Raw genomic sequence first — 17599 nt, forward strand, 5'->3', positions numbered from 1 at the left:
TAAATTATTTTTCATAGTACAATGTGGTACAGATGAGAAAAGATTAGTCATGAGTTGATAACTGACAAATACACACTTATACACACACTGTAGACATTTCCAAAATTTAAAGGGTTTTCTAATTACTTAAGAAACATAAATATATAAATAAGACAGCATGAAATTCAGAAGAAAATTATGTAGTTCCTGTACAAATCCTTTAATGGCTGGAAATGTCACAGTAGGAAAAAACACAGAAAACTGAAAAAGTAAAGAACTGGTGGTATATATAACTTTTTTTTTTTTTTTACCTTTATTCATTTTTGAGACAGAGCGTGAGTGGGGGAGGGGCAGAGAGAGAGGGAGACACAGAATCCGAAGTAGACTCTAGGCTCTGAGCTGTCAGCACAGAGCCCGGTGCGGGCTCAAACTCACAAACTGCGAGATCATGACCTGAGCCGAAGTCAGATGCTTAACCAACTGAGCCACCCAGGCATCCCCATATAACTTCTTAGTAATTCATATCAAAGTTTTATATCTCTGTATCTGAACAGTCCATTTCCCCACCAGAAGCAGAGAAACAGAATAAAAACAATACTCACCCATATCTTTGGAACTGATAGTCAAATGTTAACTCCGAGCCTGAAGGAACTAGTTTGGTGGTAAAAAACCCGACCCTCAGCTGTCCGTTCACAGTCCACTGAGAAGTTGTTTTTAAAAGAAAAGAAATTTGTAACCGATTAATCTGTGTGTTTTTCTTTAAAGATCATTTGCCTTAATAATGCATGAGCCTCTTTTGACAATTAAGAAGACTTTACCAAATAGCAAATAGGAAACTTTTTTCTTGAAGTAAACTACCGTATTTAAGTGTTAATCTTATTTAATAAACTACCAGGTTGAGTATCACCTATAATTTGTCTCCAATAAAAGTAACTGCTACTTATACCTGTCTTAATACACATTTCCACACAGTAAATATTCACTTGTACTAAAAATAAGCAGATAGAGAATGCTTGGTGTCATTGACTGTTACTGGCAAATTCATATTATTATGTTAAAAGTAACTATATTCCAAGATAAGGTGAGGCATGGAACCAGGGAAAGAATGATGCCAAATGTTTAATTTCATAAAGCAATGGTCCTATGACTGAGTATAGGGAAAGGGAAGGAAAGCATGAGAACAACTGCATAAAACTCAAGAATTAAAATGGGAGTAAATACACAGGGGTTAGAACTTGTGGTTCCAGAACATGTAAGACGTAACTCGACTGCAGAGCTCCTGTTCAGATCTTTTGAGCACATTACTGATGAAAATCCCCAGACCTAAAGAGATGAAGGGACACAGTACAAGTGGAAATCTCACAGCTAGACACATGGCCACCAGATGCAGACAAAACTAGAACAGAACTTACATAAAGTGATCATGGAGTGTGTTCTCCTATTCGTTATATGGCTTGGCTCCCAGAAGAGCCGTATCTAAGATCTATTAGTATACAGGTCAAAAGGACAAAAAAAAAATATCCAGGAGTTGAAAGCACTATTTATTTATTTATTTATTTATTTATTTATTTATTTATTTTTTAACGTTTACTTATTTTTTGAGACAGAGAGAGACAAGAGCATGAACGGGGGAGGGTCAGAGAGAGAGGGAGACACAGAATCTGAAACAGGCTCCAGGCTCTGAGCTGTCAGCACAGAGCCCGATGCGGGGCTCGAACTCACAGACCGCGAGATCATGACCTGAGCCGAAGTCGGCCGCTTAACCGACTGAGTCACCCAGGCGCCCCGAAAGCACTATTATGAGAGGGAACCATTGATACTACTTTTCTAGGGTGTGGGTCCATAGCTTTCTTAGCCTAAGAAAGAACCAATGTTCTACCGTTTGTGTGTGTGTGTATTTTTTTTTTAAATCTAAGATCAAAACACAAATTAGAGAGAGTACTAAAATTATCTCAAAATGTTTTACCAAATTCAATAAATGAATTTATCAAGCATCAACTATGTGCCAGGCACAGGGACAAAGAGAGGAGCATGACCCGGAGTCTGGCCTTGTTGAGGAGAAGCAGTGTCACACCATGTACATGATTTATGATCTCTCTTATCTGTGGCCATTCAGCCCCCCCTTACATTATTAAAGCAGCCAAATTTGGCACCTGGATTAAGAGCTGATAAAAATCGGAATAGTACACACTGGACTTCATCAGAATTCAATTTTGGTTTTGTATTTTGGCACCTTTGAAATAATAGTTAAAACTTATGGGCAAAGAGAGGTGACAATTAAATGCAATGGGAGTTCCTGGATTGGATCCTAGTCCAGAAAAATGACAGATGGCAAAATATGAATAAAGACTTTAGATTAGTTAATAGTTAACAGTATTTCCTGGATTGGATAACTGTATAATGGCTATTTACAATGTGAACCTTTGAGGAAGCTAGGTGAAGGATGATATATGGAACTCTGTACTGTTTCTGCACTATTATTTTATAAATCTGAACTTAGTTCAAAATAAGATTTTTAACAATAGGAAAAAACAATTAAAATGACTTAAAAATAAAATCCATGGGAAGCCTTGATATGGATTCTAAAATTAATACAACATCAATCTTGAACAAAGATACAAACTTCTAAATCCACCTCAACTTACTTTTTGAGTCTCACAGTTTGGTTCACAGCTGTGATTCATGAAACGAGAGCAGTTTCCTTTCTGAGTGGCATCTATTATCTAGGGAAAAGGATCATTTAAGAGATAAAAATGAGACCTAAAATATACATATATTTTGCAAAGGAAAGGCATTAGGCAAATGTAAGATCTGCATGCCCAACCCCGCCTCCTCTTTCACATACAGACACATCCAAGTGACAAATATCTAACTACTTCCTCTGGGACATCTGCTAACTATAAACATCTTACAGGCAAAACGATCTCCATATCTATCAATGTCTCTTCCATTTACTTTTAGCTACTTCTAACATCCTCTTATATTCCAATCTCACTTCATGTGTATAAAACTCCATTTTAAAGTGCATGTTACACCACAGTGCAGGATCTCTCCAACTTGAATGTGTATCTGAATTCCCTGGAAAGCATGTTAAAACTCCTGCTGGACCCACCACCAGAGTTATTAGATTCAGCAAGTCTGGGGTAGGATCTAGAAATAGGTTTTCCAGGACTGAATGTAGAGACAGATATAAGAATCTAGCTAAAATTTATCACACCAGACATTAAAGAGATTTGTAAAAATGTAAAACAGTTGCACTCCTCACTAAAACAAAAATATTTTGAAAATTATTGTCATAAAAACATGTTATTTATGTCAACATATAATTGACTTGTTACTTTAAAGTGGTTTAACAAACATTTTTCAATTTTTCAGCTTTAATTTTTATGTAAGTATTGACAAATATAACCCACATTAAAAAAACTCTTCTAGGGGTATCAGTAATTTTTAAGAGTTGCAATATGAAGCTCATAGGTTTACATTTACATGTATATGTAAACATCTCCCTCTCCCTTTTTATAAACAAAAACATCTCCCTCTCTCCTTTTTGTAAAGAAAAGCTATATATACTATTCTGTCCCTCTTTTTTGTCACTTAATTTATTTTCAAGATCAGTCTGTATCAATGACCCTTACAAACTCAACAATTTCCAGATCTGTTTCAAAGCAAATCCATTTGTGCCGCTCACCTCATCATTCTTCAGGGCCATGAAATAGTAGTGGATGTTTTTGTTTCGTGCATACTCCTTTACCCGGGCTTTAAACTCTTTATGATCAAGTACCTCTCCACAATATTCCAGGACAAAGGTGTTCCTGGCAAAACAAAAGGGAAACAATAGCACTTCCTGCCTAGGAGCTGTATGGAAAACACATACATCTATGCAAAAAAATCGATTTAAGGAAATATTGAAAAGAATAAATACGGTCTTATACAAGATATAATTAAAATATATGTAAAGTACCTAACATCTAACTGAGGTTTTCTCCTTCCTAATACTTTTTTAAAAATGTTGATTCCAAGATGCTTTTATGTTTATACATACTATCAAAATGTGTATCCTTGCTCTAACTAGATATTAAAACAAACACTCAAATTTGGTTTACAATGCCATGAAAACAGTGATTCACAGCTGAGAAACAGCTCTGAAGAAATCAGGAGGCACTGAAATATTAGAGGCTTTATGTTCTAAGAAAAAAGAAGATAATTTAAATACAGCAGCCCCTCTACTGCCTTTATTCAAAGACCTCTAATGATGTCAAAGGTCAAGCAGATCTTTTCTCCTGAGGCACGTGGATGGCTCAGGTGGTTAAGCATCCAACTCTTGATTTCAGCCCAAGTCACGATCTCACAGGTTTGTGAGTTCAAGCCCAACATCAGGTTCCACACTGGCAGTGCAGAGCCTGCTTGGGATTCTGTTCTCTCCCCTTCTCTCTGCTCGTTCTCGCTCTTAAATAAACTTAAAAAAAATTATACACCCATCTTTTCTCTGACTGCATTCTCTGTGAGTTTTTTCTAGCATTTATCAGTAATTATGATTAATCTCTCTCCTTGGCTTCTTTCAAGTTACCTTCCACCCCTGACCAGTCTTTCCTCAGTTATTTAGTATCTTCAGTAGAGAAGAAACAGGTACAATACACAGAGAGAATGTCATGATATTTAACACTAACTAGCAGATTTGTTCCAAAGACCTCCTCATCCTATGTATATCGGACAATGTCCCTGTTCAATGGGAATGAATACTCTATTCGTGAACATCTACACAGTTTCGAACTAAAAATTTATGAAACCAGCACTACCATTAGCATATGGAAATTAAAGGAGTAGGAAAATATGGGAAACCTGAAAATATCCAGTCTAGGGTATTTTACCAAAGCAGGGTTCTTCGTGAGGAGCTTAAGAAAGCTTTAAGAAACAGTTTTATTTTCTTCCTTTACTCCTTTTACATATTTAAAAGACTTTTTCAATCATAAACACACGTAATCTGTATATATTTAAAGAAAAAGGTACTCATCTTTCATGATACTTAAATATGCTTTCCATAAAAAACTTACTGTTTAAAGGAAACACTAAATATGGTAGAAAATAAAGTGAACCTTTTATTGCATTATGTACAAAAAAGTTACAGGAATTAGGTAGAAAGCAACATTTACTCATTCAATAAATGTTTATTAATTGTTTTTAATCCCTACCTCAATCATCTCAGATACTCTCTTCCCCTCTTACTCCAAGGTTTATCTATTTAATTATTATTATTTTTTAATTTTAGAGAGAGAGAAAAAGAGAGCACAAGGAGGGGAGAGGAAGAGAAGGAGAGAGAGACTCCCAACCAGGCTCCACACTCGGTATAGAGCCCAATACAGGGCTCAATCCCACGACGCTGGGATCATGACCTGAGCCAAAATCAAGGGTCAGACAATCGACTGAGCCACCCAGGCACCCCCTCTCCAACTCAGTTTTATATAAACTAACTAATCAATTCTGTCCCAAATCCTTACAGTTTCATAGTAATTCTGGGGGTCTACAGCAAACACTGGTAACTGCTTGGAATTAAAGGAAAAGTAACTGTCATACAAAGAAGGACCTATCTGGTCCAAATGTCACAAATGACAAAATGCTCTTCATATACAGAGACAGAGGAGTTTTTTTTTTTTGTTTTCTTTTTTTAATTTCCTAAAAGAAATGGAAAAAAAATTTTTTTTAAACTAGTTACCAGGTGGTCATTCTACACAAGAAACATTATTAAACTTCAGTATAATAGACACGTTATTTTCCTTCCTACAAAGTAGCTAACCAACTTCAACAACACAAAAAGGAAATGAAAGATGATTACAACATAACTTACGAAGGAAGGTCTTTCGCAGCTCTCAAGCCCCAGCCTTTCTTTTCTGTGAGTATGACTTCCACATCTGCATGCTGTTTTCTCTGAAACCGTCTATTGGAACAATAATCCCCATTCGGACACCGAGAAGAACTGAAATGAGAAACAGAGAAAATCAATTCTTCAAAGCAGAATCTCTAATGACAAATAGGATGTGGATTAACAAACAAACAAAAAAAAAACGAGATACCACAGAGCCTGCCCATGTGCAGAAATAGGAAACAAGGCCCACCTGAGGAAAGGAGAATAAAACAGCTGAGGATGACTGACAAGAAAGGTGGATTGCTGGAATATGGAAAGGCAGGTTGTTGATATACGATGAAGAGCTCTGCATACCAGGCTAAATTTGAACCTAATCCTGACAACTACTAGAAGTTTAAGTGTGAGAAACATGAGAAGAAAGATATCCTATACTTCCTATCTCTTTAGCAAGGCTGGCAGGAAAGTCAGAAGAACGCAGAGACCAGAGCTACACTGTCAACTTAGGAGAATAGGGCTAAGTCTCACGTCTCCTCTTCTTACATGCATAATGTCATCTCTACTTTCAATTTAGATAAAGGAATTGCCAAAAATGCTTTCTCTTTAATTTTCTGAGGTATAGGTTTTGTTCTCATAATACTTGAACATGAGCAAAACCAAAATCTGGGCCTTGAAAGAAAACAGTTCAGCAACCCCTGGCGCCCCGGATGGGGAAGGAGGCGGGCGGCCGCCCTTCCTGGCCGCGCAGCCTTAGGAACTGCGGGCAGGAACTTGGCCGTACTGTCCTGCCTCAGAGAACAAACTCATCTGTTGCAGGCCTAGCCTGGGTTGCTGCCTTTGAAAGCAAGGGAAGGTCGGTGCAGTATCAGCCACCACCCAGCATGGGATTTCCAGAGAGGTCTTATTTCAGAACTTTGTAAGGAACAAGAACCACGTGGACTTCTGTGAGGGAGACTGAGCTGGTCTGAGTTTGAGGGAGAGGATAATGGGGACCCAGCCTGTAGCTGACACTAAGCAGGCCAAGTGGCAGGTCTTGTACGAGCGATAGCCATTTCCCGATAACCACGTGGACCGGCGTTTCCTGGAAGAGCTCCGGAAAAACATCTACGCCCGGAAATACCAGTACCGGGCTGTGGTCTTCGAGCGAACGTGGTGATACAGCAGTGTGCAGTGCCTGTGTGTTTGTGGTCATCTAGTGGTATATGGATGAGGGCCTTCTGGCCCCCCAATGGCTCTCTGGGACTGGCCTGGCTTCTTCACTGATTGGCTATGTTTTGTTTGATCTCACTGACAGAGGTGAAGGACGGAAGAAGAGGGGGCGGACCCAGTGGGCTGACTTGAAGAGTGCCCTGATTTTCATTACTTTCACCTACGGTTCTTCCCCAGTGCTGAAGACCCTGACGGAGTCTGTCAGCACTGACACCATCTATGCCATGTCAGTCTTCATGCTTTTAGGCCGCCTCATTTTCTTTGACTATGGTGCCAATGCTGCCATTGTATCCAGCACACTGTCCTTGAACATGGCCATCTTTGCTTCTGTCTGCCTTGCCTCATGCCTGCCCTGTTCCCTGCATGCCTTCATCATGCTGACTTTTGCCATCCAGATTTTTGCCCTGTGGCCCATGTTGCAGAAGAAACTGAAGGCATGTACTCCCCGTAGCTACATGGGTGTCACACTGCTTTTTGCATTTTCAGCCTTGGGAGGCCTGCTGTCCATTAGTGCTGTGGGAGCCATCCTCTTTGCCCTTCTGCTGGTTTCCATCTCTTGTCTCTGCCCTTTCTAGCTCATTCGCCTGCAGCTTTTTAAAGAAAACTTTCATGGGCCTTGGGATGAGGCTGAAATCAAAGAAGACTTGTCCAGGTTTCTCAGCTAAGTTAGGAACTTCCATTCGGTCTTAAGGGAAGCTGATAGACTAGCCATCCGACTCATACAACATTCGAAGGCAGAATCCCATTCTGGAAGCAACATACTATTGCGGGTAGGGGAACAGAGATCAAAAGAAAAAGCTAACCAAGAGCATGAGTGGTGAAGGTGCTCTTTCTTTCTGTTATTTTGTGGATGAAAAAGCTTTCTGGGACCCTCTTGAATTATTGCCTCATTACTGCTGTAACAAATGAAGTGATATGGTTTCTATTAAAAAAAAAAAACAACACATCCAAAAAAGAAAAAGAAAAAAAAAAGAAAGAAAACCATTCATCAACACTGAAAACAAGGTATCTACACTATAAATCACCTTAATATTCTTTCCATGTTAAAAAATAAGGATACTGGGGCACCTGGATGGCTCAGTTGGTTAAGCGCCCAACTCCTGGGTTGGACTCAGATCATGATCTCACGGTTCGTGGGATTGAGCCCTGTGTCAGGCTCTACACACTGACAGCTCAGAGCCTGTTTGGGATTCTCTCTTTCCCTCTCTCTGCCCCTCCCCCGACTCACATGCTCTCTCGCTCTCTCTCTCTCAAAACAAATAAACATTAAAAAAAATATTAAGGAAACAAATTTTTCATAAAATTGGTAAAAAATTTTAATCACACAATTTTCAATGTAAAGATGTTTACTGTTTATAAGAAAAATGCAAAAGCAGGGGCACCTGGGTGGCTCAGTCAGTTAAGTGTCCAACTTTGGCTCAGGTCATGATCTCTCAGTTCACAAGTTCAAGCCCCACATCAGGTTCTGTGCTGACAGCTCAGAGCCTGGAACCTGCTCCGGATTCTGTGTCTCCCTCTCTCTCTGCCCCTCTCCTGTTCACTCTCTCTCTCTCAAAAATAAACATTCAAAAAATTTAAAAAAAAAAAGAAAGAAAAATACAGAAGCAAATATCTATCTTTGAAAATTAATAATTATGAGTTAACTATAAATAGACTGTATAAAGCAGCCAAGGGAAAGATTTAGCTAAGTCTGCACGTGTAGCACTGAACAGGTCTCCAAAATTTATTTAATTAAGAGTGTATGAGAGTGTGTGAGAACATGTGTGTTTGGGCCAAGGTGAGGGAATAAAACTCAAAAAAGTACATATAGAAAGATTTCATTTCTATACCTAAAATGAGGAAATATTTTGGTATAGGCATAAAAATTATCTGAAAAGACTACAAACAGAGGGACTGAGGTTTGGAAGTGGAAGACATTTTACTTTATACCCTTTTGAAATGCTAGGGTTTTATCTTATTTGATAGTAAAAGCTAAAAAAGACCAACATTTGCCTCTCAGGACAAACATAAGAAACAAAAGGTTAAGGGCTACTTTACAGAGCACTTAAAATGTATACTATAATGAATAATGCAAGGGAAATTTGTCTCCTTATAAATGCTATTATACATTGGAGATTTTATTGCTTATAAATAATACTAGGTAAAAGAAGAAAGGTTAAATTTTATTCATTACTAATTCTTAATATTTTGGGACATTTAACAGAATGAGCAAAATCAGAGCATTTCAATTTACTTACCATTCAATCATGAGGAGTCGATTAAGACAATCTTCCCCACATGCTATTTCACCTTGCGCTCTTTCATCTTTAGAAAGAGGTGCACACTCACACTGCATTCGCTTAATATCCCGATGTGATTTATTCTTCTTTCTATTAGATAAAAATTTTATAAGAATTGGTTTAAGAAATCTCCTGGTAATGATACAATGTACACAATCAAATATGTGCTAAATCTCATTAGTTTCATATTTAATGATTCTGGTTGAGTTAAACATTCAAAAGGAAGAAAACATCTAATCACTAGCAATTGTGAAACTGAAAACACTAAGAATTATGTTACACAAACAAGAGGCAACCTGAGCCCTGGCAAGTGGGAAGATAAGAGTTCAAGTCTATCATTTTGGACTGAGCCCTCATTTCTCAGTCCAAGTCAACTAAACCTCAAATTCTGAGCAATTTCAAGGGTCAACTGTCCTACTGGGCTCAGGAAAAATAAAACACAGGAAAACTCATGAGGATCAGAAAGTAACACAGCTGATGAAAGTGAAGTTTAAGAATGAGTCCTCCTGGAGGTACCTGGGTGGCTCAGTCAGTTAAGCGTCCAACTCTTTTTTTTTTTTTTTTTTTTTTTTTAACATTTTATTTATTTTTGAGAGAGAGAGAGAGAGAGAGCATGAACAGGGGAGGGTCAGAGAAAGAGGGAGACACAGAACCTGAAACAGGCTCCAGGCTCTGAGCTGTCAGCACAGAGCCAGACGTGAGGCTCGAACCCACGGACCGCGAGATCATGACCTGAGCCAAAGTCGGACACTTAACCGACTGAGCCACCCAGGCGCCCCTTAAGCGTCCAACTCTTGATTTTGACTCAGGTTATGATCTCACAGTCATGAGATTGAGCCCCGATCAACACAGAGCCTGCTTGGGATTCTCTCTCTCTCCCTCTCTCTCTCCCCTCCCCCACTCTCTCACTCTCTCAAAGTAAACAAACAAAACATATAAGAATTAGTCCTCCTGGATGGACAAATAATGGTTGAGACACAGCAAAGAAAGAAAGGCAGAGGAAGAAAAGGAGTTGCTAAACAAAATAAATTTAAAAATAGGTAATTTTTAATTAAGAGTTTAACTCAATCTTTCAGAGAGAATCTTTCAGTAACACCGTATTTCTAAAAATCTTGTTTAAAAGAAAACTGAATGATTAAGAAAAGAATGAAGTATAATTTATAGAACTGTATTACAGAATAATCAGGTATTACAGAATAATCAGAGGACTAAACTTTCCCAACAGACTAACTGATTTGGGAGTAAAAGGGGAAACTGTTCAAAATGGGTTAGGTTCATAAATACCTATGCCAGAGTTTGCAAAGAAAAAGTGAAAATGTGATTATTTCCTGGCCTTTGTGTTGAACTTTCTTTTGTTAAAAAGAAATCAGAAATGAAGAAGATCTCCTTAAGATTAGGGCAGTCTGACTTACTCTCCAACTATCAGACAGTGAAGAGCACCGCTGTTCTATGTGGCTGTCTTAATCTCCTAACTAATCTGCTTTCATCTTCAACATATGTTCAATGTTTATAAAGTACCTGAAGAGTGTCTTGATGGTTTCAACTACCTATGAGTAAAACAAGAATGACTCAGCTGGTTCAAGATATAATTCATTAATGACTATATGAATATTCTCAGCCTGAAGAAATCAGGACTGAAGACAAACAAAATATCTGTTTACAAGTACTTTAAGAATTGTAATTTTGAAGAATCAGCAGTAGCTTTATTTTGTATTGCTCCATAAGGTCAGATAAGGACTCATGGCCACAGATTCAGGTAACCCTATTTTCATTAGACCTAAGAAAAATTTTTTCACCATCTTCATTACTATTTTTCAATAATTAGTTTTCTTGGTGGCTCCGAAAGGCCCAGCATATTACAATAGGCTCTTTAAAAATGTTCCCACTCTAAAAAGGCTCTCCAACGTTTCCACCAACTAGATCTTTTTTTTTTAATGTTTATTTTTATTTTTGAGAGAGACAGAGCACAAGCGGGGGAAGGCAGAGACACAGGGAGACACAGAATCTGAAGCTGGCTCCAGGTTCTGAGCTGTCAGCACTGACCCCAATGTGGGGCTCAAACTCACAAACTGTGAGATCATGACCTGAGCTGAAGTTGGACACTTAACCGCTGAACCACCCAGGTGCCCCCTCCACCAAACCAGATCTATAATGCATATATGCAGGTGGTAGATTTATCTGGATCTCAGTGCTGAGTAAATCCCAGAGGGTTGGGTTGATTAGTTTTACTTCTATTCTTTTACAAAGACCCTGGAAGCTGCATCAATGTACTCACACAATTCCTAAAAACTACTACTTAAAAGATTCAATATTTTAAATTTAAACCTAATTTACTAGCTAGAAGAGGCTCTCTATATCATAAAAAGGTTTTTGTTAAAATATGAAAAACTTCTCATGAGACCTAATTTTACCTTAACCAGTGAAAAAATTTCATTAAACAAAAAACTTTTTAACGCTTAAAGGGATGATGGTTAAGCAGATTTTCAAATAGAGGAGAAATTTCCAAAAGGAAAATGGATGTAAGACAGATTTTTTTCAAAAAGGCATATTTCACATATATTCATACTAGAAAAATGAAGAAACTGTCAAGGAAGGGTGAAAGAAAGCAGACTGAGCAGCTCTGCTTTGAAGGAGTCTGTCTTCCATTACTCCTATTCTCATTATCCCCTTGTTTCAGGTTAGGGGTCTGTAGGAAACCACTATACCACTTATTTCTAAAATACTGGTTATGCTATTGCCAAATGTAATCAATTAGCAACAGACTAAAAAATAATGAACAGAAAATGATGTTCTAATGTGGTTCCCGCTTTATAAAGCATCCTTCAAAGATACTTCATTATGAACATTTTTCAAAAGGAAAAAAATCCAGCACAACTACTTTTTTCTTAAGAGCAGACTGTTTTGCTGGGACTTCATTTTGTGTTTCATCAGTTTCACATGTAAAAGGAACTTAAAAATAGGGCTGGCCTAAATCATACTTTCAGAACCAAAAAGATAATGAGACCAAAAAAAAAAATTTTTTTTTTTTTTAGACATCCCCTTCCTGTGGGGGGTGGAGGAAGGGATACTAAGGGAAGGATTCTGCCATCAAATTTAAATAGGTGAATAGGCTTTTTAGATTTTTTAACTTATATCCTATTATGCAACTGTATTTCATACAATTGACCTCAATATGTTCTGAACTGTTGAAAGCTAACTTTTTCAACAAAAAGACATTAAAATTTGTTGGACAAGCATTAATTAAGCTTACCTTTCTGTTAAATAAACATTTTCTTCAATCAGATCAAAGTAACAGGGCATCTTCCCTTGCTTGGCACATTCTTTCCATCGCTGTGGGTCCCTGAAATCCTCCATGACACAGGAAGGCCCAACCAGTGCTGAGCCTGGGGGCACTGCCGTTTCTCCCTGCTCTACTGCCACTCGAACTTTCTTTCTGTCCTGAAGTTCACCATCGCTTTCAGAATCACTCTCCAATTCCGGTCTCCTTTTTTTAGGAGGTCCTCTATCTTTCATATCATTTTTTTCTAAGTTTTTTGAAAGATCTTTCTTTTCATTCACAGCTAAAGAATCCTTAATGGAATTGCTGCTTATTTCAGGTGCCTGCACGGACCCCTTGTCCTTCTGAAGGGATAGAAAAAATTTACTGGACTGGCTTGAAAAGTGAGACCCTGCACATTGATCCCAACTGTCCTCCTCTTCACGGTCATCTGTTAAGGAATCTGGTACCTGCCCTTGAATTCGATCATACACAACCCCTGTTCCAGGAGGTCTACCTGCTGATCTTGGATCCCAGTAGCCGTTACCTTGCCAGTAATTACGTGTCCCACCATAATGTTCTGCACTTTGCTGATACTTGTGTCCACCACAGGCTCCATAGCTGCTGTCAGGTTGCTGATATGTGGTAGTAGGCTTTTCTTGTTGAGAGAATTCCCACCCTAGGTTCCTGAGCTCTTCTGATGAGCGGAAGCCATCCACTCGGGAGATCTCACAAGAGGAAGAAAAACTCAACTCTGTTTTTCCCAGTCTACTATCTGGCCTGTTAGGGAAAATGGTTTGTTGCCGAGACTTATTCGGGATGTCTTCAAAATCGTCAGAAGAATAAACTGGCAGCTCTTCTTGCTGCCTAGAGGCTATTTTGGCTTTTGCTGTTTCCTCAGAATTTGGATGACCTAGAAAGTCAGATTTCACATCTGTATGACTTGTACTATCAACCCCGTCACTCTGAGGATGAACAATTTCAGACAGGTGGTTATCTATCTGTTTTCTGCTGGGGTGTGTAAAAGAAATTTCCGGATTCTTCTCTGTTCCTTTATGATGGAAGAACTTCTCAGTCTGAGAACAGGGTTTACTTGCTACACTGTCAAATTTTTCCTCATATGAATGTCTCCTCGACTCCAATCTCTCATCTTCCCAGTGGTCAGAATAGTGTCTGTAACTTTGACTACTCCGAGAAGAACACGGACTGGTTTCTTCCGTGGGCAAAGTAGAATTCTTTGGGACTACCACAACAGACTGAAGACGGTTTCTTGGAAAACTGCTATCATCAGAATCTGTATCTTCAGAGTCACTTTCATCACTTGAGCTTTCAGAAGAACCAGAATAATCTTCATGGACAGTGGATATGATCTCTGAGGTGTGACCACTACTGTCACATTTTAAGGTATATGTTATGCCATCACTGTCCTCCATGGTTAAATTCAAGTCACAAGAAGAAAATACAACTTCTGAATCATCAGAAGTATGAGCATGTCCTCTCCCTCCTTCTTCATCTAAAGAGATTTCTGACCTTCCTCTTCTCTCAAGCACTATGGAATTCCCTTCTTCTTGAGCCTCTTGCACACATTTCCCAGAGAGCCCATTATTATGCTTGTTTTCCCAAGAGGCAAATCCCCTTCCTGAATCAGGAAGGCCGCTACCTACTTCTATGATGGTTTCTTTCTCTGCATGCTTTACAAACTCTGTGCTTTTACTCTTCAGCACAGCATCCAAAACTGGAGATGCGTTCTCTCCGCATTGTAAGAGAGTTAAACTGTCCACTTTTACTCCTGGTGGCAGACTCTGAAGAGATGAAGCAATGCCTGAACTCTCTATCGGTTGATATATGTCATCAAAATGATTAACAGAAGCTGAACTGGTGCTACCAACGCTCTGCTTATATTCTTCACGTGCAAATTTTGAGTGCTGATCTGTCAGATTTCTATTATCGCATATAACTGTTTTTGATTTCAAATGCACATTCATAAAGCTATTTGAAGAAATCTTCATAACCGAAGGCTCAATCTTTTCAGCTTCAGAATGACGCAAAGAAGGGTTGTTGTCATTTGAAGTACAGTATAGATCTGAATCTTTGGTTTTACAACAAGAAACTGTCATATCAACTGGTTCTTTAATTACAGTTTTGGAATAATCTATAGTCGTAACTGGCAAAGACATGAGTTTATCTTGGTGTGGCGACACTGTAGGTTCTGTTTCTCTAAATGGGCTTCCTGACTTACTACGCAGCATGCATGTATTGTCTGAGTCTTTCTCTTTACATCTATTAATATTCTGAAATCCATTTGATGAAAGCATGCATGCTTTGACCAAAGGGGATACCTCTGATCCAGTCACACTATCATCAGAAGACATCAAAACAGTGTCAGTTTTAGAAGTGCAAAATGTTGCCAAATCAGATTCTGCCCCAGGAGATCCATTTATATTTAATTCTATGGGACAATAACTTCTTAACTGATCATTCTTCACTTTAGATAAAGAGTCTAATTCCTTAATACTATCATGGCTATCGTGTCCTATAAATTCAGATTTAAAAATAAGGGATTCATCTAGCTTTTTAAAAGTAGGTGAATCATTTAATCGATTTGATGGTGATGGAGACCCAGTCTTTTCTCTTTCAGGAATTTTACTAATCATTCTTAATTCACTACCTTTTGAACAAGGAGCCTGTAAATTAAAAGAATGAGATGATCTGATTTCCTCATTTAATTCTGTACAACAGAAAGAATTCTTAAATTTATCGGACTTGGATACAGACTTTGAAAGGGCAGATTTGTAACGGGAAGCACTGTTATCATGCTTGGAATAGGATGAGCCCCGTCGGAATCCCAGTTCATTAGGGGGAGAACAGCATCTTTTCATTGCTTCATTTTCTGAAGTCCTTTTGGATTCTCTTTCTACTTTTGAAGAATACTTTCCTCTTTTCTCCATCTCTAAGTAAGAGGACTCAGTTTTGCAGTCCCGATCAGATTTAGAATAGGATGATGATGTCCTTAGGTCTCTGTAAGAGAAGGAATGGGATGAGGTGCGCCTTGAGTAGGTCTTCTTATACTCCTCTTCTGAGTCAGAACTCTCCCGAGCTCTGTTATCTGCATATGGCCGAGAATAGCGAGCCCTCTCTCGGTAAGGGGAACTCCGATGGTAGCGACGATCAGAGTCATAATAATGGGATCGTTCCGACCGGGAATAGGATAAACTAGTTCTAGAGCCTCTGTCAGATCTTGAACGAGATCTGCTCCGCCTTCGCTCTCTCTCTGATCTACATCGAGAAGATATATACCGAGTATCTCTTTCAAGTTTTGAGTAGCTGAAATATTTATCATCTCTCTCTGTTTTAGATCGTGAAGATTTCCCTAAATCCTCACTTTTTAAAGGTGCTAAGCTCTTTTTTGAATCTCTTTCCTTTTCAATGCTTGCTGAAAATTTTAAATCGTGTGATCTTTGACTTGAGGAAGTCCGTACAGAATCTTCATCAGATTCTGAAGCAAGAAAGGTGCCTTCGGATTGTGAGGATTTCTTCTTAGAACCTGTTTTTTTAGAGCCCAGATTACTCTTAGAACTATCTGGAATTTCTTCTTCCTTCCCAATATGGGAATCTTCTTTTCGTGAGGGAGTATCTGCTTGCTCATTCAAATTCTGAGTTATGTGTTCTTCTGAACTATTAGATACAGCGTCCTGCTTAGTGTCCACGTCTGAAGATTCTGGTACAGTCGTAACTGGTGGTTCCTTCAGTGTTCTAACTGCTACATCTACCGGTGCTGTCATCAGAACTGGGATTGGTGTGTGTGGCAAGGCCACTGGCTCTGTTACTGGTGCTGGTGAGGGTGTCGTGGCCTGGGGAGGTGGAGGTGGTGGAGGTGGAGAAGAGGGTGGTGAATCTACAGTTGTTGATTCTGCTATGACTGCTGGTAATGGAACTACTGGAGGAGGTGGAGACACCACTGCTGTGGCTGTAGTCAGCAGTGGCCTGGACGTCACATGAAGCAGGTGTTTCTTAAAATGAATTTTGCCCAATTCTACCCTTGATTTTGGTGGAGAAGATTCTTCTGTAGTAGATAAGGTATCTCCAACATCCATTTTAATTTTAGGAGTCAAGTCTACTTGAAGAGGTACAGCTGGGGAGTTTGGAGTATCATTTTGCTTTTCATTGCCAAGTGCAGTCAGAAACCTATTCTGCAAAGTTTTCTTTGTAAGGCTGAAGCTGAAAGACACCTTTTGTCGTCCCTGTTCCTCCAAATTAACTTTTGTCTTGGTGCCTTTAGGTAAAAATCGACTAGAAGCAACACCTTTGAACATTGGTCCTTTGAAGAAACCTGTTTTCTGCACATTTTCAATCTTTGCCTATAAGTGAACAAAACAAGCAGTTACTACAACAATAAAGTTACTTTCAAATGGCTAGCATTACAGTTTAAAATGTCAGGAAAATGAAAAATCCTCTTTAAGGACAGTATGAATTTCACTAAGCTAGATAAAACTTCATTATAGAAAATTTGAAACATACACAAAAGTATAGAGAATAGTATAATAAATCCTTAAGTACCCACCCCAAGTTTCAACAATTACCCATACTTTCCTATTTTTGTCTCTTACATAAAGAATTTATCTGTTTTGGGGCACCTGGGTGGCTCAGTTGGTTAAGGGGCCGACTTCAGCTCAGATCATGATCTCGCAGTCCATGAGTTTGAGCCCCGCGTCGGGCTCTGTGCTGACAGCTCAGAGCCTGGAGCCTGTTTCAGATTCTGTCTCCCTCTCTCTCTGACCCTCCCCCGTTCATGCTCTGTCTCTCTCTGTCTCAAAAATAAATAATTGTTTATATATATATATATATATAAAAGAATGTATCTGTTTTTATAACTTTTTTTTCCAGGCAGACTTTTTAACGAGAATTAAAAAAAAAAAAAAAAATCCAACATGTACTTCAATATAGAACACAAAATGACATGTAGATAGAGAGCAATAATTAACATCTCAGTGTGGAAAATAGTTTGTTCCTGTGTTCTGA

At 38.7% G+C, this 17599-nt stretch overlaps 1 protein-coding gene and 1 pseudogene across 3 annotated transcripts in view; one reads left to right on the forward strand and one right to left on the reverse strand.

Annotated features, from left to right (window-relative positions):
- SETD2 (SET domain containing 2, histone lysine methyltransferase) overlaps window positions 1-17599 on the reverse strand; it is a 126412-nt gene that overhangs the window by 78506 nt on the left and 30307 nt on the right. For all 3 annotated transcript variants that reach the window (XR_006715823.1, XM_045492690.1, XM_045492691.1), the window contains exons 3-8: window positions 12575-16938; window positions 9283-9414; window positions 5822-5950; window positions 3668-3791; window positions 2625-2702; window positions 582-679 (exon numbers count right to left, since the gene is read on the reverse strand). Coding sequence is in view for 2 of the 3 variants with exons in the window: in XM_045492690.1 (XP_045348646.1) it covers window positions 582-679; window positions 2625-2702; window positions 3668-3791; window positions 5822-5950; window positions 9283-9414; window positions 12575-16938 (4925 nt within the window). In the remaining variant the exon portion in view is untranslated. The remainder of the gene's footprint in view (window positions 1-581; window positions 680-2624; window positions 2703-3667; window positions 3792-5821; window positions 5951-9282; window positions 9415-12574; window positions 16939-17599) is intronic.
- Window positions 6807-7991, forward strand: LOC123605602 (annotated as a pseudogene).

Source organism: Leopardus geoffroyi, chromosome A2 (assembly GCF_018350155.1).
Source record: "Leopardus geoffroyi isolate Oge1 chromosome A2, O.geoffroyi_Oge1_pat1.0, whole genome shotgun sequence".
Classification (NCBI taxonomy): Eukaryota; Metazoa; Chordata; class Mammalia; order Carnivora; family Felidae; genus Leopardus; species Leopardus geoffroyi.